Consider the following 21,020-nt stretch of genomic DNA (forward strand, 5'->3'; position numbering starts at 1 on the left):
TACCTGTCTGATCTCCAGGGATCAAAAGGTCTTCTGCAATAAATTAACATCACTGGAACTGATCCAGCCTACAATTTGGTTATATATTTCTGTTGGATGGAGTTTAATCTATCTGTGTATTTATTTAACTCAAGACCAGAAATTCTGCTTCTCAGATTCCAGGTTGATCTTTATCCCAAAGAAAATTCTAAGGGAGCCTGAGAGCAGCTGTAGGTGCTAATCCATTCTGCTTATGCATATTTCATGACAGAGTAGTAAAATGGAGAGGGGTGAGCAATTACATGAACAGAAAAAAGTAACAGGTTTGGTTTTTTTTTTCTGTCTTCAGGTGACAGAAGAAGTTCAGCGGATATTAAAAAGGTGCAGTTATGAATTCGTGTGCAGGGGTAAAGTCAGTGTAAAGGGAAAAGGTGAAATGCTGACCTATTTCCTGGAAGGAAAGGCTGATGGAAATAATTCCCAAACAAGGTCTTTAAACTTAGAGCGGAAAATGTACCCTTATGGGAGAGCAAACATTCAAACAAAACTGGGCACCAGCTGTCCATCGGTGTCCTCAGTTGCTAGCTTTACAGTAAAACCTGGGCTTGGAGCAGGTCAAGCGTCTGCCAGTCACACAAACCAAACACTGCATTATCTTCCTTCTGTGCCAGCTGTGAAGGAGACATAGAACAAAGGAGATTTGGTTGTGCCACTTGCAGTGAACTTGGAGAGCAATGGTTGCCTGAATTTTTACTAAGAAGTCAGAGGTCATAGGCCATGGCATTAACCAAGGACCACTACAACCCAACCAAAGAGAACTTGGGGACTGTGTAATGAACTCTTGGGATAGAACATATAAGGGCTAGCAATTCTGTTATGAAAAGTCAAAACGGGATTTTCTGGAAATGAGGAATATTTTCTTGGCATTTTTAAACAGTAAATAAAAAAAATTAGATAAATGTGAAAGCAATTATTTATGTGTGTGTGTATATATATGTTTTAATCTATATATGCACATATACAAACAGTTCTGTGTAGACTTAACAGAGATTTATAGGGATGAAAATAAAAATGTGTATTTATTTACACATCCACCTGCAGTAACATAGCAAAGAGATTTCTCTTTGCTGTCATAGCCAGAATTGTTTGGCCTGGGATTAGCAAAGCTGCATTTAACCATCAAATGTGGGATGCCTGGAGATTCTCCAGGGCTACAGCAAGACTTTTAGAAACTGTGCTCCCAGTGCATGAATTAATGCAATGAAAACAGTGTTTATTGTGTTGTCAATGGCAGATTAATGAAGACTGGATTCAGCTAATTATAGAACCCTACATATTTTTTTAAACTCTCCTTGCATGCTCCAAAAACTTCCAAAAACTTTCAATCAAACCATTACACTAGGATATAAGGTAGATAAACCACAGAGCTTAAAGTTTAGGCAGAAGAACAATATATATTCTTTCCATTAAAAAAAATACAAGAGTGTTAGAGCTTAGAATTTGCTGCCTCTTTGTAGGTTATTTGACTCTGTGCAAGACAGAGGAGCCACCCTGCAAGCACAGCAATATGCTTATGCAATATAGAAACATTCCTTTATGTACAGTGCTGATTTTACTGAGGAGCAGAAGGATGGTATTATTTCAGGCTTTTAGAAATAGCACAAGTCCTGTGGCTCAAGTTCAGTATTTAGCTTTGACATTCTAAACAGCTCAAAGAATAGTCCTGTACTGGTGACAAACATGCTGTTGCTAGTTTTGCGACATTTGTATGTTTGCCAACATAGTTTTATATATTAATCGATTTTTAAATTTATGCCACAGTTTTATTATATCTTGATTCTATCCAGACTCACTCTTCAAAGCTGTACAATTATAGAAAGCTATAATTCTGAGAAACAAGCACAGTCAAACTTTGTCAAATGAGGAGCACTGGTAAATGTGCCAGGAGAGCAAGGCCTGCTCTTAATCTGCATAAAAAGAAATATATTTTGGCTGCTTTTTTTCTTCATGGCAGCCCACATCATATTGTTTATGGTTTCATCCTAAAATGATGATCTGGATGTGAAATGTGGAGTGCAACTCCATACTCAAGGTACAAGTAGTTGAAGGTCATCCTGCTGAGGGACGTGTACTCCATGGAACTGTGCCATAGTGTCCTGATGGGGATTCACAGGCTAACTAACCTCACTGCTTTCCAAAAGAGAAGCAAAACTTTACATTGTCTAAAAACATGAAAAGCTTTCTTTTAACCAGCAAAAACATCTGCCCGCCCCCCAAAAAAAAAAGATCAAAAACCAACAACAACAACAAAAAGGTCAAAAAAGCCAACAAAACCAACAAAAACAACCCACAAACCTAAAAACCCCACTCCAGAACACAGAAGTTGTACAGATTGTACAATAGAAAACTTTCACATACTAGATGTCACATTTCCCTTCAGTGGGCCTATTTTGTTACAGATTTCAGTGGAAAAAAAGTTCTGAGAGATTCCCCTCTAATCAGCTTTTGCTTTGGAGCAGTAATTTTTTGTGTTAAAAGTATATGACAGCACTATGTCAGCAGATGCAAATGGCTAAAGAAATGTTGCAGGAATTTCTGTTCTCCGTATCAGGATACTGTGGGACTCCAGTGTTTTTCAGCAGAGTCCTAAATTAATTTTAAATTAATTTTTCAGCAGAGTCCTAAACCCTGTCTCCTAGGTGCTTCATTACAAAGCTGGGAAAGTTAGTCTTAAGATTAAAGTGACTATAAAAACCTGAGAACTGTTTCCTAATTGTACTGCACCGGGTATATGCATCCTTATTGAGCTGAAGAAAGTCACTGCATTTCTTTATCTCCCTAAGAGCTACCCAGTTCACAGCTATTCTTCTAGAATAATTTATTTTTTGCTTTTGAGGCATTCGAATAGTTTTAAAAATATACATGTAGAGAATACAGATTTAAAAGAACAAATATTTACATAACTAAACTGAATAAGTGGCATTCATGTAAAGCACACTGCATAGTTATGTTTTCTAACAGGTTTATAGGAACTAAATCATCATGTGGGTAAGTTAAATATTTAACCAAGTTGGAAAGCATTATGTGCAATAGCATTAATCACTCAGTTCCACTCTCAAAGAGCCCATGCTTACACAATTTTTGAATCAGTGAATTTGGTATAATTTCACTGATAATAATAAAATAAAAGCATCTTCAGATCCTAGCAGTAGATCTGGTAGTATGTGAACACATCAACAAAATACTCGCATTGACCCACCCCAAAGCTTTCAATGAAATTACTTATTTGTTACTCTTTTTACTAGGCTCAAGATATAGGCATCTTGCCACTGTTTCTTTGATCACTAAATGGACAGTGAGCACAAATGAATTGTCACCTCTGCTGATATTTTTTGTGACTGTTCTCCTTCCCAGACCCATTCCCAGCTTGGTAATGTCAGTGGAAGATCATGTAGCAAGGTAAATTTAGATTATTCATGTTAACATTTTAAATGATTAGCAGGTGCTAATTAAGTAGAATTGGTCCAAAGATTTTCAAAGCCTGATCCTCTTTTCCAACAGCCAAATAAGGCATGTGACTTTTTGTAAGAATGTTTTCCATGTTGAATGGAAAGTACAAGACAGGCACAGTCCATCATTGGCTTCTCATTCTGCAATTTTGGAGGAGGTCTCTGCCTCCCAGAGCAGGTTGAGTGGTCCAGGATGGCTTCTTGGTACTGCAGGCAAGCTGGTGTGTATGTCCTAGCTTACATAATCAACGATGGTATATTTGGAGTTAGTTTCCAGACTTTAAGTCACAGATTTATAGAATGCTTTTGGGTTGGAAGGGACCTTAAAGATCATCTAGTTCCAACCCTGTTGCCATAGGCAGGGACACCTTCCAATAGACCAGATTAACATCACTCTCATTAAGTTCATCATCATTAACATCATTATCCTATCATTAGTGTTTTTCGTGGTTTTGTTATTGTTGCTGGTTTTACTGTAGGGAAAAATACATATTACTTTGTAGTCTTGGACTGAGCAGTATAAATTTATTAAGAGAGTTTAGCTAAGGCACAAATTAGTCAAATACCATGTACTCTTATCTTTATGCTTTCCCTCCCTACTCATACAGTTTTTTCCCATTTTCCTGTTCTGTCTACATTTGTTTAATTTCAGCTCTTGTGTGACAGCTTTAAATGACATATTTAAACTCTCCGCTCTTCTGCATTCTTTGACACGTTTAATAAGTTCTATATATGGAAAGAGGGGGAAATACACATGGAAGCAATACTTCTGAAAACCTCATAAATGCACATTTTCTGCCAAATTAGAGAAGATTGTAATCAATTTTTTTATTGGCAATTGACCTAAGATGGTATGTGGCCCACTCCAGTATCCCTGAAAATCATCAGAAGAATTTCCTTAGATTTCTGTGGCATTTGTGTTGTGTCCGTCTTATTGCATGCAGTTGTATTTCCTGTCTTGCATATATTAATTTTCATGTGCTGTAACTCTTGCCTCATCAAGAATTCTGCCCCACAGCAACCAAAAGTCCCTAGTGTTTATTTGAGGATAGTAACTTGTTGATTCGTGGGCAGAATAGCCTCCTGTAGCTCTGTTCACTGTTTTGTGCAGCTGTTAGCTTGAAACAATTAACAGATACAAGCCCTACAACAAAGTGATGCCATTTGGCATGTCAATGTCTGTCAGTAGCAAGCACAATATTTAACATCAGTTTGCATGTTTTCTCTTTCAGATAATATTAACAATTGAAGTCTTTCATTCTTTATATAAGCATATAAGTATCAGAGATCTTTTAGTCTTGGGAGCTTATTTCTAGGTGTTCCTATACTACCTTTATCTTCAAATTATTTTTTAATTATTATTCTCTGCTGAGATTGCAAACTGGCATTCCACTGAATTACTGGCTAGATATTTCCAAACATATTCTATTTACATTGACTAGAAAGCTATTTTACCCAGACTGTAAAATGCATAGGTTTTTGTAGCTGCATCATGCTGTGGCAAGTGACACTCCCTTATCTTCACCAAAACAAACACAAATTTTCCCTTACTTTCCTTTAGTGAGACTGAGAGCCAAAAGTTTCAGCTTGTAAGGGCTGAATCTGCATCCCTTATGTGTCCACAAGGCCTGCAGCAATCACCAGTTTAGTACGCTTGTGAGGGTCAGGAGCTGGGCTTCTGTAGGCCAAGTTCTGCTTTGGGTTGTAGCGGTGTCTCATGTCAATATTGAACTGAATATTTTACAACACTGCAACCAAGAGTAGGTCATGCACCTAAATCTCTTTCATATTTATACCTGTAATTTATCTGTCAGGCAAAATAAAGTAGCTGGGTGCCACTGTTTGAAGGGAAACAGTATACGACCTGTGCCATTTCAGTGCTTTGAAGAGTCTTAACACATTAGTAAGTAGCGTGAATCATTTTCCTGTGTTGGATTCCTGCTTGTAGCAGAAAGAATGCATTTTGTTTACATCAGCAAGTCCAGATTGTGTATGTGTTCTGCCCAGGCAGGAGGACTATTTAGCCATAATGTTCTTTCAAGTTAGAGTTTTGTATTACAGTGAAAACAACATTTTTTTAATTTGTGATAAACCTGTATTATAATGCCTTATTTTTAATCTTGTACAGTGTTACAAAACAACAGAAAACATTGGCCTTTCATGTATTATTCACTTTAAAAGATGTATTGTACTATGAAATTTTGTAAATAGTTTTTGCTTGGACAGGTAGTTGCATGTACACTTGTATAAAAAGAGGCAAAAAGGCACACTTTTAACAAAAATTAATGATTTTTGTAAGAGACATTTTACATGTGCATGGAGATTATATATCCTTTTAAAATGGATGTCTTTTTGGTTTTCCTTTCAATCTACTGCATGCCATTCATGCCTGACTTCAGTAAAACAAAACAGTAAGTTTTCCTAAGTGTTTTTGACATACCACTTCTGGCACAGTTAAATCACTAGTTGCATGTGCATTCAGCAAATCAAAATACAAACAGCAAATAAAGAAGAAAAATAACTAATGATTGTGATCTGCCAACCTCCATGTTTCAAGGTCCATAACACAGTATATGAAAAGTGTTATCAACATCTAAGCTGTCTTCATAAGCTACCTTCTGGTCATTAGAAGCAATAAACTACTTTCTGTAATATAAAAAACAAACCAATACTCTAGTTCAAAATGGTGTAACATCTGACATTCAATGACATTCAACTCTGATACTGCATTTGATGTAGTATTGTCATCAAGAAGGACCAGGTGTCAAATCCATCTTTGCTGTATGCAGGTGCAACACTATGGAAGGCAAAGAAGGTGAATTCGGCCCATCAGTGTTACCCAGAGTATACTTCTAATGTGATAATGAGTTATTGTATATGAAAAGTACATAATGCAAATAGGTTCTTTTCCTGGATACATACATACATATATACATATGTATGTATGTATGTGTGTATATATATATATATATATAAATTAATTTTGTTGCCTTATTTCTGTCAGGTTTTTTGACTTATTTTCCAAATAGTTTCTATTGCTAAGCAGAACGTATTTAACAGAACTATCTGGAGAACGTTCATTGGATTTTTCTGGGTGCTTTGAGCCATCTGGATTCTGTGCTTACAGGGTAATCACGATTCTATGCTTGCAGGGATGCCTCCCATAGGCATCACAGCCTAACACACAGCTTGAGGCCCATGTCAACTAGTGATATAGGAATAAGAAATCAATATCCAATCCTCTAACTGATTTTTCCCATAACACTGAGAATAAAACGTAAAATTCTGAAGGTATTTTGTACACCTCATTTTTAAAGTTGTCATATCCATGTCACTACAACTCAGGATTATTCTTCAAATTACTTATATAATTGTTGTATGATAAATAAGGAGTATTGGAGGAGCATAACACTGAGTCTTGTGGCAAAGGGAAAAGCATATCGACTGTGAATACTTTCTGCTTTGGATAAGGACTTGCGGTTTACAATTTGAGCTAGTTTTATAATAGGACTCAGAAATCATTTAATTTGTTCGTTTAATCAGGTGACTGTAGGGTTAATTAAGCTGTACAGCTTCTGCAGGTACTTTTGTCATCCTAAGTTAAGAGGCAGGTTCATACCATATATCCCTGTTGCCTGCATAGAAAAGCTGCTACCTTGTACTGATGATTGTCTTCATTATAGTAGTTAAGCCTTTCTAACAGTTATAAACTAACTCGTCTCAAATTCAGTGGGTTTTACATCTCAGTGTAGTGTAATTGTTGTGAATAATGACAATCTGGACACTGCTTGTGCACCCCAATGTTGTTTATGACTGGCTTTTTCCGGAACTCTATATAGGCAATTTTTAGATCATTGTTCCTTTTAATCCTATCTCTTATTGAGTTTTCAGGCCAAATCTAAATAATTAATAAATATATTAATGTAAATAATGGAAAAAGTACATATAAGGGAGTGGCTGCCTGTTGCGCTTTAATTCCTCTTGAAAATATCACAGTGCTTGCGTGGCCTGATGTGATTTGCAATCTGTTCGGTGCAAGGATAAAAAGAAGGAAAGGAGGAAAAAAAAAAATGGGCAAAGTTAGCAAGAGTACAAAACAACAAAAAAAGAAGCCTGTGAGATAGCAGTTGCTGAAGGGAAAAGGTGAAAAGCCAGTACTCTTCTGAAGTTGGTGGTAAAATTCAGTGACACAGAACACAGTATCTGAGCTGGGAGTACTTAACCAGATTTGTAGTTCAGCAAAAATAAAGCTTGTGTTTAATTGCATGGTCAAATCAGTTTCTGAGGTTTCGTGTCAGTTCAAATTTACAAAAGTGTTCAAGATCTCCTGGTGAGCTACTTTCAAAATTTCAGAAGGAATTATTAGAAATTGTTGGGGGTTGTAGCCTTTAATGCCTATTTTTTGATCATGAGGAGGCACCTTGGAATTTGAATTAGCATTAATTCATGGTTAATGTACACAGTGTATGTGCTGGAAGGACTTGGTTTTGCTTGTGCCTTACAGCATGCTGGAGGATCTACTTCTTTATATTAGGATCCCCATTTTATGCCTTCTGTGGCATCAGACATGACACACCTGCATAAAACTGAAGGAACAAAAAGTGCTGCATCACTGTGAAGATTTTTTATTAATTCCTTTCCTTCTTTGGTTTACTACCAGTACATTTATGTGGATGCAAGGAGTGATCCATTTGTTTGTGGAAGGAGGCCATACACAGGTATACGTGGGTCCAAGCTAAAGAAGAATAGGTTTCCTAGAAAGCTCAGCACTTACAGTGAGCTGAGTTCTAGAGGAAGTATTTTCAGATAGTTTGGGGCTCCTTTTAAAAAGCTGGCTGCTCTCCTCTTCAGAACAGGCTTATATAGCACAACTAAAACCATCCAGAGCACCTTGTAACTGCGCTGTCAGGTTTGCTAGATGTAGGTTAGCCTGCTGGTGGTGAAACAGCTAACACACAGTTCTTTTTGTGGGCTAAAGTGGGGTTAAATTACTGTGGTTGTGTGCACTATCATGTATTACTTTCAAGTGCCTGACCTTCTGCTTTAATCCTAGACCTGTCTGTAGTGGCATTAGTTATGAAAACCTTCAGCTGGCACATTGAAGTTACTTAGATGATTTCTCATGTCTTTTGCTCCTTAGTACACAAGGGTGCAAAGGTTGTCTGTTCTTACATTTCAAATGCCATTCGAGCAATAATTCAAGAATTTTCGATTAAATGTAAATGAAAATTTATTACCTGTGCCATCCAAATTTCTTCATGATAATTATAGTTTTAATTGCTATGGTAGGTAGAGATTCTTCTTCACTTAGAATTCCAGCTTTTTTTACAGTAACATTACTAGGGCTCAATAAGGAAAAACAGAGAAGAAAGGTGATTGCATAACTTGCTCCCATTTACAAGTATAATTGTCTGCACAAAAGTGAACTTAGACAAAGCAAACAGAGAGTTTCTTTTCTGCATTCAAACAGCTGGTTATTACAGAGAAGTAGCTTTGAAAAATATTAGAGAATACCATAAGAATGAAAGCAATGCTTACTGGTCTAAAAAACTAGAATCCAAGAACAACTAACTTTTCTAGCATAATTAACTCAATACAGAGAATCTTAGAGCAGTGATATTGTTTTCTCTGAAATTCTGACAGAGGTTAAATTCTGACACACATTTCACAGTTTCAAGCAAATTCAATCAAATTTGACCCATCTGTTAAAACCCCTGTCTTTAAAACTTGTGTCACAAGTAACATCTGTCTGGATTTTATCCTGCTGGTAAGTCCTTGTACTCTCTGCTGTCTCAAGGTTAACTTCTGCCCTGCTGGCATGTGTACATAGGTTCTCCTTGGAAATAAGATGCTAAGCATTTTTCCAATCTGTTAATTGAAAATATTTAAAAGTCTTTTATAATTAATGTTCAGCAGGCTAAGGTAGGAAGCAAAAGACCACACAGAGCATGTGTTCTACAAACAAAATTAGTCTGCCTACATGATGACAGAGAGTCCATTATAGCCTTATCCATAATTTTAAGCATCCTATAAATATTTAAATGTAATAAATGCCATAGCAATAAGAAGAGATGAAGCTAGACATACCTACCTGCCTCTCAACACCACGTAAGTCTTCTTTGGATGTAAAAATGTGACCTACAGCTCATAAAATACTGCTTCTTCAGAAACTGATACCCCTTCTACCCTTAACTCACCTTCAGTTGTTCAGTGCTGTCATATTTTTGTTGAGGTGTTTACTGTCCACTCAGGCCTGCTTTACCATCTCCCTCTGTAGGTCCTCTGTCATATGGTTGTCAAGCTTCTTTTTTGAAAAGAAAATATATTTCCAAAAAGTTGATTTTTCATATAATAGATGCTTAGGGGGAAAGAAATACATTTAACATAATCTCGTTAGGAAGCAGTACATGTGACAGCAAACCTGAAAGGGAACATAAACATACCCTGTGGTGGGAGTGCAGGCGCAAGCAGCTGGCAGCAAGCTGGGTAATAAGGCTTCAGCCTGCCATCAGCAAGCAGAGCAGCATCTCTGTTCAAGGGTCCGAAGAAGAGAATAGATAAGTAAGAGTGGTGTAGCCTAATTCATGTTCCCTAGCAGTTTAACAAAAACATGCAAACCCATTTCAAGAGCAGTCATGTTGTCTGTCTGGATACCACTCTTTACTAAAATATTAGAGAGGAAAGATACAGGCTTGGAGTATTATAAGGCTGGTTGAACTGAAACATTCAGCAAGAAGACTGTGCAAGAGGAATCTTATCAGCTACTTAACCTGCTGATGTTTGCAGCAAATTCTGCATTGTTTCTGAACTAACTTGAATATTTGCTTAGACTTTGGGAAAAAAAGAATTATTTGCATCAGGTAGACATATGGGAAAACCAAGTGTATTCTTCTCTGTATTTATTGGCATAAAAGTTTTCAGTAGAAATTTTAGTCTTGTTTACAGCCCAGTAAAATTAATGAAAATATTAACTTCAACAATTATTGAATTTTTAGATCAGGCCTTATTCTAGTGTCTATTCAAGGCCTTATTCTATTCCTCTGCCATGTCAAATGGTGTGTCACCAGTGACTTCAAAGGGACCAGGAGGAGGCCTACTATATCACAAAAGAAACATCTACATAGGTAAAATGAAGAATCCTAACTTTAAGGAGTGAACTAGTAAGTCAAGATGTCATTATTCCAACTGCTATAGCCCACTGAACCTATAATCTTTTTATCTTTATAGCTATACACTATATATATATATATATGTATATACATAGTACAATACAATAACTTAACACTGGGTAACTTCTAATGATAGATTTTCATTAATAATACGGGTCTATTTTTATGTAAATATATTATTGTAGAGTATCTTCCAGTCTTTTTCAAGATTGTTAAATTGAGAAGAGCAATTGAATATTTGTCCTATTTTTATGTTAAAAAGTGAATGGACTGAAATGTTAAATGTGAATGTAAATTTCTTATTGCAACTTTTATACTGAGTGTTTGCACTATTATAATTTCTGGAATCTAATTAAAAATAAAGGAAAAAATTGCTTGAATAAACAGTTGTTTGAAATTGGTTTTGTTTTGGTTTGGCTTTTTTTGGGGGGGGAGGTTGTTTGGGATTTTTTGTTCATTTGTTTTTTAAATCAAGCTGCATTAATTATTATATCCCAAGTGGTCTCTCAGAGGGTCCAGCTACAGCTTCTCAGTTTTCAGGCTATGAACATGCCTCTAGAAATGCTGTAATTCTGCTTTCAGAATTGCTCTGAACTAAAGAATCTCATGGGAACAATTCAGCTCCCTTGTGAGTCTCACTGATTTTCTGCATTGACCACAGTGTAAGCCAGCTTGGGCCAAGTGTACCATTCACTGTGCAAGCAGAGGAAAGTAAACATGCAATGACCAGCAAAATACCAGCCACACAGACCAGAAGACAGTGAGGGGAAGCTTATCTCTCCCTTTCCACAAAGCAGAAATTGGACAATTTGGGCCAAGTGTAGATTTTGTAGGCAGTTTATATTGTGCAAGATATAGAGCCAACCTGAGTGCAAAATTGTATAGATTAACATAAAATTGATTTAAAAACTGATAAAGTTTTATCAGGTAACATGCCTCGCAAGAGAGTCACTAAGGTTGGGTAGTTCAAAGTAATTTCATTGTACCACTTGGAAATGACAGCAGACTCTCATCTGGCCAGCTCAGAGCAGCAGCAGAGGTGCTCAGGTGCCTCATTCCTGTCCATGAAGATATGCCCTGAGATAACTTGGAAATTCAGAGTCCCCTGTGAGGTATAACAGCCTGGCCTCAGATGCAAGGGGTTTTAGTCCAAATGCTAGACAAAGTCTCCCCAGCTGTTTTTCTTGCAGGTTAGAGAGCACAGTGTGAGTTGTACAGAATTACAGTGTTGACAGTAATTGGAGTGTGACGGAACTTTTATTGCTTTGCCCTTACATTAGTGAGAAGTGTTTGAGGCCTTATGTAGCCATTTGTTGCCTTGTCCTTCCCTTCTGAAAGGCAACGTGCTAGACCTTCCTAAGTGTAAATCAGAATGACTCCACTATAGCCGAATGGACATAAATAAACTGAAAATCTGTCCTTCACCTTTCATTGTGCCTGTTCTGCCCCATTGGTATTTTAAGGCTTTCTCTTAATATTAAAATGTGTAACCCTTCCAGTGTTATTTTGGGGAATTTTATGTACATAAATGCACACAGAGCTATTTATACTTGTGTATAAAATATGTATACTCACCAGACATATGTTAACAAGATTGTGTGTGTTCTGGATTGTTGACTCAGGTCATGACTTGGAAACATTTTTCTGCTATGTCCCATTACACAGCCAAATCACTTCAGAGAAGTATGAGAATTCATTTTGCTTAAAGAATGAAGCAGTATCAGCATTAGATTGCTTATATGCTCTGGTAACACTTTTGGACATGAGGAATTCAAGACAGCATTTCCATAGCATAAACCACCCAGGACTGAAATCGAGGTTTTTGTCCAAAAATATTACCAGAGGATGTTGTCAATTTCAAACAGGCAGAAGGGAAGAATAGAAAATGAGAACATTGTGTACATTGTCCATTGTGTACCTTGGTGCATTGCCATTGTATCTATGTCAAATTCTTCCAGTTTTGCAGCCATTCCCTAGAGCAGTGGGTCACCTAATGCTGTTTCTGCTGGCAGAACATGATGTCCAATGGAAGGAAAAAATTATACAGGTATCAAATCATGGATTGTATTCTTGTTTGGGCCATTCTCATTTGGGCCATTAATGATGGAAAAAAAAGAGTCATAGCTGTAAAGTGTGCCACATATTAGAGATTGTCTGTGACATTTTTGGCTCTCATGAAACCCTCTAAACTGTCAAGAGTGCATTTAAGGATGAGGATCTTGAGGTATAGTCAGGCTGCTGAGGAGTGCTGGTATGATCCTAAATATCCAGTTCTGTGAAGATTATTTCTGCTGTCAAGTTCAGCAGTAGTTTGCATAGATTTCCAGGCTCAAAGCTCAGAGAATAGATACTGGTTTTTAATATTACATTAATATGAGTCTCCCAGGTTTACACTGTTCCTGTATTTATAATCAGACATTGATTAACCGTTATTATATTTAGCCATAGAGAGCTAGAAAGGAAGAAGCTAGGATGAAGTAGTCATTATTATCAAGAACATTTACCTTTTCATTTACAAGGCACACTCTGAAGATGCAAATGATGGCTTTCATAGAGGCAGTGTAACATATAAATTACTACACCATCACAGTTGAAGCAGATGAGCTTGCCTATCAGAAGTGCTCTGCTTCACTAATTCAGTGGGACTCTGATGAATTAATTAGCTTTCCCTGAACTTAGACCACCTGGGGACTGATCTTCACAATTCTAATGCAACGAAAAAGAGCTACTTATATTCACCTGGCCTTACTTCCTGCACAGGACTACACTCAGTCTGGCCATGTGACTGCACTGCATAAACACAGCACTTTTAGTTTATTATTGGATGAAATAAAGTAAAATAAATCCATCATTTTCTGGTTGCTGGGAGATTTGAAGCTAGACATTTGTTTGGCATTGGCCAAACTGGGCTCATACTATTGCCAAAGGTCGTGAAAGCAGCACCGACTGTTTTCCCCCAAACTCTATAGTTACTCTGTATGTTTATTGAACTTTGGCAGTACTGTTATGTGCTCCTCAGCAGCTCTGCCAACATAATTAAAAAGGAGCAGTTGTATCAGAAAAGACACAGCAAGTTACTGAGGAAAGGTCCCAGTTGAACATTAACTCAGATTGACTTGTGGGATGTAGAAACACGTAGAATGTGTATAGGACCCCGACTAGTGAATAAACAACATGCAGACAGAACATTGTGGCATTCTGGTAATACAAGAGTGTATAAGCATATAATGAAGTGGAATCACTGACGCAATTACAAAGGCAGTGGTAACATTGATTTTATCAAGGTCAATGACCTCTGCTGCTAGTAAAGAATACCTGACTTCTTACTACTGAGGTAATTAGATTTTTTGAAGTCAAATAGGGATCCTCCAGACTTCTATATAAAAAAGCTAATTTTTCTCAATTTGACATCCGCCGCAATGGTTTTAGACTGGCTACTTGTGTATTATAACCTCATTTAACAAAGAAAAACAACAATTTTTAATGCTTTAAGCTTTTATAATTTATCTTAATATTGTAGCATCTTTATATGTGTACAAACAAATCTTCCTTTCACATAGACACCAAACACTGAGGGCAGAGCTGGTCTAAGCTGAGGGAGGATGTGGCACTGAACTTGCCTATAAGGTACAAGTTCCTTAAGGAACTTGTTTCTTCAGTCCTACTATTACACTAAAGCAGAAAAAAAAATTGGCTGTTAGAATACTACTTCCAATTGCCTGCAATTGGTGGACCTTGGCGAAAAATTTATAACACCAACACCCATATTAAAAGCTTTCAAGACTATTTGAAATGGTTCAGAGACAAAGAGCCAAGTCTTATTGTTCCTCAAACTCTTATTGAAATGAATCATATGGAAGATGATTTAGACATTTAAATAAGGGTTTGACTTTCTGAGCAGCCATGAAACCCATTAAGTATTTCAAGATTGTGGTTTTAAATGCACAAAATTGGATTTGTTGTCCAGTTGGACAGGTCCAGTCATAGCAGTCATAAGCAAAACCTGTAGAAATGTATAACCTGAAGCACACATCATGACCCAGTGTATTGCTACTTCAAAGCCCTTTTTTTTCTGACCAGTTATGAAATCGCTAAACCTATTTATCCAGGATTCCCTAAAGTCTTACTCTCAGGCTCCTTGAGATGCTCCTATGATCAGATTGGAGTGAAAATTATGCCATACATAGGTCTGTTCCTGGACACTGTAGACAAAGACATTGATCTTGCTTCTGGCCAGGAAAAAAGTCATTGCCACACTGAAAAATGGGAACCTCCAACACTTGCAAAGGTACCACTTTCACATTACCACCATAAATAACATGAAGAAAGGCTAAAATTGCTGAAGAGGAAGATTGTATATAATGTTTTTCAGGCACTGAAAAGTTTGATTAACAGACTACAAAGGATTCATATTTTCCTTGGTTTCTGGGGGTTTCAGCAAAGGTTTTGCTGGTGAAGGGGCTGGCAGACATGCTAGCTGAGGACACTGGTTTTGTCTAGTTTGGAGAGAAGGAGCCTGAGGAGTGATCTCACTGCTCCCTACAGCTTCCTGAGGAGGGGAAGGGGAGAGAGAGGTGCCAATCTCTTCTCCCTGGTAACCAGTGCCAGGGCATGTGGGAATGGCTCAAAGCCACATTCATTGGGGGAGGTTTAGACTGGACATTAGGAAGCATTTCTTTACCAAGAACGTGGTCACACATTGGAAAAGGCTTCCTGGAGATGTGGTTGATGCCCCTTACCTGTCAGCATTTAAGAGTTGTTCAGACAACACCCTTAATTACATCGTTTAGCTTTTGGGCAGTCTGAAGTGTCAGGCGATTGGACTGGATGAACATTAAAGATCCCTTCCAACTGAAAAATTCTATTCCTTTCTATTCTAATCTGTTCTTTTCTATTCTACACTAAAGTGTCTTCCAAACACATATATAAAATGCCTGTCCCCACTGTTAACCTTGTCACAAAACTCAGGACTCTCAGTGGTGTCCAGACATGTAATTCCCACTAAAGTAAGTGGAAATAGTGCTGAGGTGCTTTCGAAAAGTTCCACTGGCTTCCTCTGTGCAGCTTTATGCACCTGAAGAGATTAAGCCCACAGAAAGTCTTGCAGTGTTTCCATTTCAATGTCTGGCTGCCCAAGAAGCTTACTGGGACAGAATCAATTCTCCTTTTGCCCACTGTATCATAATGCTTTCCTGTACCAAAGGAGGCACTATTCTGCAGAGGTTACTTCATGATGAGGCTCTCTGCTCATTTTAGGCTTAACATTAGCAAATAAAATGTTTCACTCCTATTTTCACTAAGGAGCTTGGTCTGATCAGCAGCCTTAGAGCACTCCTGATTGACTTGCCTATATACAAAACTCAGACACAGGAAGAATAGTTTATGTGAATTTGAATCAAATCTGTGTTTTTATGGAGTTTCATCCATAAACAACTTGTAGTTTGGGCCCAAGTCTTCTAAATCACTTAGGAAACAATTTAATTTCCTTTCTTTTCTAATTGTTTCTTTTGTTTTGCCGACTCCTTTTATCTTTCTTCTAATTTATTCTTTCTACCTGAGTCTAAATTTAGGGAAGCATTTTCACATTTGTGTCCTCTTAATTTCTTCTTTTGCTCTCCGTTTGCTCCTCACCACCATTTCCATGCTTTCTCTGGCTCTTCCTTCTTCCTTCTAAATGCTTTGAACAAGGGTTTTCCCACCACAGGTGATCAGACAGAGTAGAATACTGAGCTCTACTTACCAGCTCCTCTTTCTTATTACGTACTCCTTTGTGGAATCACCCTCTATGCCTGAAAACATCAGACAAGTTGCAAGAGCAGAGAGAGGGCCTCTTAGTGTTCCACCCAGGAAAGACTGCACCTAGCTCTTGCAGAGCACCTAGCTTAGAGAATTACGCAAGATTGGTGACTTCACAAACTAGAATTACATATCCAATTCAAGAAAATATGTTAGGGAAGCATATGAGCTAAGGATTAGTTCAGAACACAAGCTCTTTTCGGGAGAACTGTTTAGTGACATCCTCAGAGTGGAAAATGAAGAGATTAAAAGAGCAGCAATTGAAGAATTGCAGTCTCTCAAAACAAACCAGAAGACAAAGGGAGAAAAGTGTCCATTTTTGTCCCCGTATGTCTATTATTCTTAGTAAACTGAAAAATAATTCCAGTTTTTCCCTTTTCCAGATGAAGCCTTCTCAAAATTCCATGTCTTTGAAGTGAATTCAGGTATTTGAACTAGAATGAAAGGGCCGAAATTTGAACAAAACACTGTGTGCTGTTATTGTATTCCCCACTTTTGCTGGTTTTGGAAGTAAAAATTTTAAGAATTAATGTTTCATTTACAGGAATGCAGTAACCTATGTAGGTTTTGTATTTTTGGAACAAATTTAGAAAGAAGATGAAATTATCTCCTAAAATGAGATCAACAAAAGAATCTTTCAAGATATAAATCTAAAGCAGTGGGAGGTTTGATATAATATATATGGAGATATATAATAACATTGCTAGAACTGAGTGCCATCTTGCATTATGCAACAAATGAGAGGAATAGTGTGCAAATATTGGCCAAAATGCTGTATCCAAATCTTTGAAGTTATTGCTCAAAATATCAAGTAGGCAATTCTAAGGATGAAGATGATTATTCCAAGGAATGTAAATTTAGTGAAGGAATTATTCTGAGTGCAGGACACAGTATGTGCCATTCTTTGAAAGATGCAAGAAGCTTTCAAGGTGTCACTCAAGTCAGAGTTTGGCTGTTTCCTGTTCAGATACAGAACATGGCTACAGATACACTGAGACCAAGATAATATCATCACTGCAGATGTTCTGCTGAGCTCTGATTCTTCCATTAATTTTGGACTCTTTTCTGTCTTATCTCTGCACAGTTATGTATTTCCTATTCTCTGTAACATCCTGTCACCACCTGATAAATAGATGAATCTGTAGGACATAAGATAAACATTATTAACAGCAAGAACAATTTGCAAAATCTCCTAATTTGTATCTTGAGAACATTTAGCAAGGTTCTAGAGAAACAGAACGTAAAGGCTTTTTAGAAAAGGGAAAGGTTGTTTTTTAGGAGTTTTGCAGAAAAGGCTATGGAGGGTAGACATAAAGATGATGAAGCTACAGATAGCACTTGCAGACTGTGAGATACGAGTGAAAAGGACATAAAATGTAAGGGCAAGCACAGCAAGGAGCGCCAAGCACCAGCTGGGAGGCAAAGCCATGAGTTTTTGAAGGGGTCCAGTGAAATTATGTCCGTTTTCTCAGCACCCCAAAAAGCTTCTCACTCAGGTTCCTGCTGCTCATTTTTGTTTGCACCACTGCCTTGCTGGGAGAGGTGATATTATGTCCCACAATACAGCAGGACAGCACAAACATTGCGACACCATGTCAAGACATCATTCTGTGCTCTGTACTATATAAGGAACTGGCTTGCTGGGCCCTGCGAGACACATCATGGCTGACCTGGTGGGTTTGGTCACCAAGCCACAAGGTATGAAAACTAACTACAAATACTCAAAATGAGGTAAAGGTTGGTCTATGTTTGTAAAGGACTAAGAATTTTTTTTTTTTTTTGCCCAGCCACAAGTATCTCAAAATAGTTTTTGTTTAATTCTCAAAATATTCCGGTAGGAACTACCCCTGGGAATTCAGAAAATAAATAGCTTATCCTGGACAGACTATTTATTTCCAAAATGTTTACTCGCGCAATCCATGTGATTGTAATGTGCCTCCATTTCTCAAGCTCTCTTTCAGCTCCTTAGGGGCACATAACTTAAGCCTAGCAACTTTACCCATATACTGACAGACTGTTACTTCTAAATATTGAACTGGTAGCTCCAATTCTCTATTCATAGTGCAACTATTAATGTGGCAAGAGAGAGTGGTTTATGATTAAGTTCGAAATGCCCAGACTCCCTGGAACCAAAAGTTCAAATCCCTGCGAGATCAGTGCTTTGCCCCTCTGTCTGCAGTAGATGCACTCTACAACCCCAGGTCATTCCCATTAATCCCTGAAATTAGGTCTGTCTGATCAGCTTAAGGTCCACAGGTCATGCTTTGTCAAAAGGGGCTACCCCAATATTTGTGCACATGCTCCCTCACACCTGTTCTTGCTGTACAGCTTTGTGATAACAGCTGTTTACTGTCAGCTACCACAGAGATGACTTACAATTCAGCAGGACTGGTGTAGTCCAGCTGCTTTTCTGTTGATAAAAATTACAGTCCTCCACCTAAAGCATACCATTTCAAACCAATGAAATTCTAATCTAAGAGCTGATACTTTGAAAACACATGTTTCAAGATAAAATGCTGTCATTAGCTGTTAGCTGCAAACACCATGAAATTCACACTGAAATTTACAGTTTTTCAGTTTATTCTCACTATTTTCCTAAAAGAAGAGCCTTTTCATGGTAGATTTAACATTAATTTCCAATTTATTTTTTGAACAAGGAAAGCAGTGAGAAAATAAAATCAGGATGGCAATATACTTCATCAACATACATCCATCTTGCAACAGATCCTCAATGTGCCTTAAGCAGCCATGTGAAGCCAATTAACCACTAGAGTATTTTTGTGATTGAAATAGGCAGCAAGCAGCAGAGATTAAATAGCAATAAACATAGTACATAGATAAGTTGGCTAGCCCATTTTCCTATGATTAATTAATCCTAGATTTCTATTTATTTATTTATTTATTTATTCAGTTAGAAGCACTGCTGATACTCCCAAATAATGCTAAATGTGATAATTAGGGAGTGTCTGCAGCAAAGGATGGCCAGGATGAACAGGTCTATAAGAAGGGTAGTAGCAGCTGAAGTTAGATTGCTTAAAAGAGGAGAGAAGGAAGATATCAGCTAGAACCTGGTAGGTCTGGTAAGCCTGCTATATTTTGTCAAGTTTCCTGCAAAATGTATTCTCTGTGGTAACTTTGATATTCTCAGATAGTTTATATTTTTCTTTTGTTTTTAAACTTCTCTCTTTTATCTATAGTGGTGTTAGAGCAGAAGAAAATCTGTTGCTTATATGTATTTATCTTTCTAAAGCATAAAGAAATATGAAAGAAAAAAAATTGTTGCTTTCCACAAAAGCTTTGGTTTGAAACATGTGTTAAAAACAAATTTAAATAAGAAATACCTTTTAATTTGTCATGTAATGGTGAAGGGGAAAGCTTTAAAATAAATAGCTGAGGATAGATTTGGGGGAGGAGCAATGGCTGCAAACTCCTTCTTCTTCCCTTTCTAAGCTCAATCATGTAAGCTTACTGCCAGTAAGCTTCTATGATAAAGACTAAAGAAGTCAATCTGTCTAAACAAGAAAGGAAAAAGGCAGTGTCTGTAGATTGAGTGCTGCTTATGTGTCAAGTTCACATGGTTAAAAAGTGAGAGAAGAAATGTGTATCCAAAGAAAAATTATTATGGAGTACTCCTCCCTCTTTCTAACGAGAAAAAAAAACCACAAAATACCTGACTTCAGCTGTATTGAAGAGTCAGTGCTCTGTCTCTTGCTGCCTTTGTGTTTAGAAACACAAAGTGGATGTGAAACTCTACTGGAAAACTTAGATGCTACACAGGTGCAAAACGCTGGCAAGGAATAGAGAGCTAATGCCTTTTACTTCAGAAAATATACCTCCCGGTCTTCTTGTGCCCTGCTTCATCGTAGCCCTGTTGTTTTGCCCCTCCAAGGCCTTGATCTATATACAGCTTAGAATATGGGGCAATCAACCTGCATGAAATATCTCAACCACCTCATGAAAGCAAAGAGTTCAGCAATTACTAGAAGTACTTAACTGCTCACCTAATTGAGATGTTTATCTTAAATTGGATATCTTTATCTTGGGCTTTTCTGCCCAAGAAGTAGTAAGTGTAAGAAGTAGTGTTTCTTTTTGTTGGGGGTTTGCAAATGGATAGGGATAATGCTACTAGGAAAAGTAACCTTGCCATTGTAAATTCAGTTGAAAATAGACTTGCACAGAACATATTTTTTTTAGAATCGAAGCTTAGGATCAGCTGAAGTAAGACAAATGTCAAGTAAATAGGAGGGAATTAGAGGTTTGTGAGCCCCCTTTAAAGGAATTAAGGGAAATAAAATTCCAATTTGACTAAGAGACGATTGGTGAATCCAGAAATTCTCTGCCCATCTCTTTAGAGAATTTGATTTTTTGCTACTCTATGGTAGTCCCTCTAACATCTAATAGTTTTCAGCTACATACAGTTGAACAGTTAGCAGCTGAAACCCCAAAAATATATTATTTATATGCTGGGAGGGAGAAAACACTATCTTAATGATGTTGCAGTTAATGAAAGATCTTTTAAAATTCTGGCATACTTGGACCTCCTCATGCAGAAGGCTGGGAGAGGAGT

General features: G+C 37.4%; 1 protein-coding gene across 2 annotated transcripts in view; it reads left to right on the top strand.

Annotated features, from left to right (window-relative positions):
• Positions 1 to 11,058, top strand: part of ADCY1 (adenylate cyclase 1) — a 160,955-nt gene extending 149,897 nt beyond the window's left edge. For both annotated transcript variants that reach the window (XM_032102857.1, XM_032102858.1), the window contains one exon: positions 329 to 11,058. In XM_032102857.1, the coding sequence (XP_031958748.1) occupies positions 329 to 667 (339 nt within the window). In that variant the 3' untranslated portion in view covers positions 668 to 11,058. The remainder of the gene's footprint in view (positions 1 to 328) is intronic.
• The last annotated feature ends 9,962 nt before the right edge of the window (positions 11,059 to 21,020 follow it).

This window comes from Corvus moneduloides, chromosome 1, assembly GCF_009650955.1.
Source record: "Corvus moneduloides isolate bCorMon1 chromosome 1, bCorMon1.pri, whole genome shotgun sequence".
Classification (NCBI taxonomy): domain Eukaryota; kingdom Metazoa; phylum Chordata; class Aves; order Passeriformes; family Corvidae; genus Corvus; species Corvus moneduloides.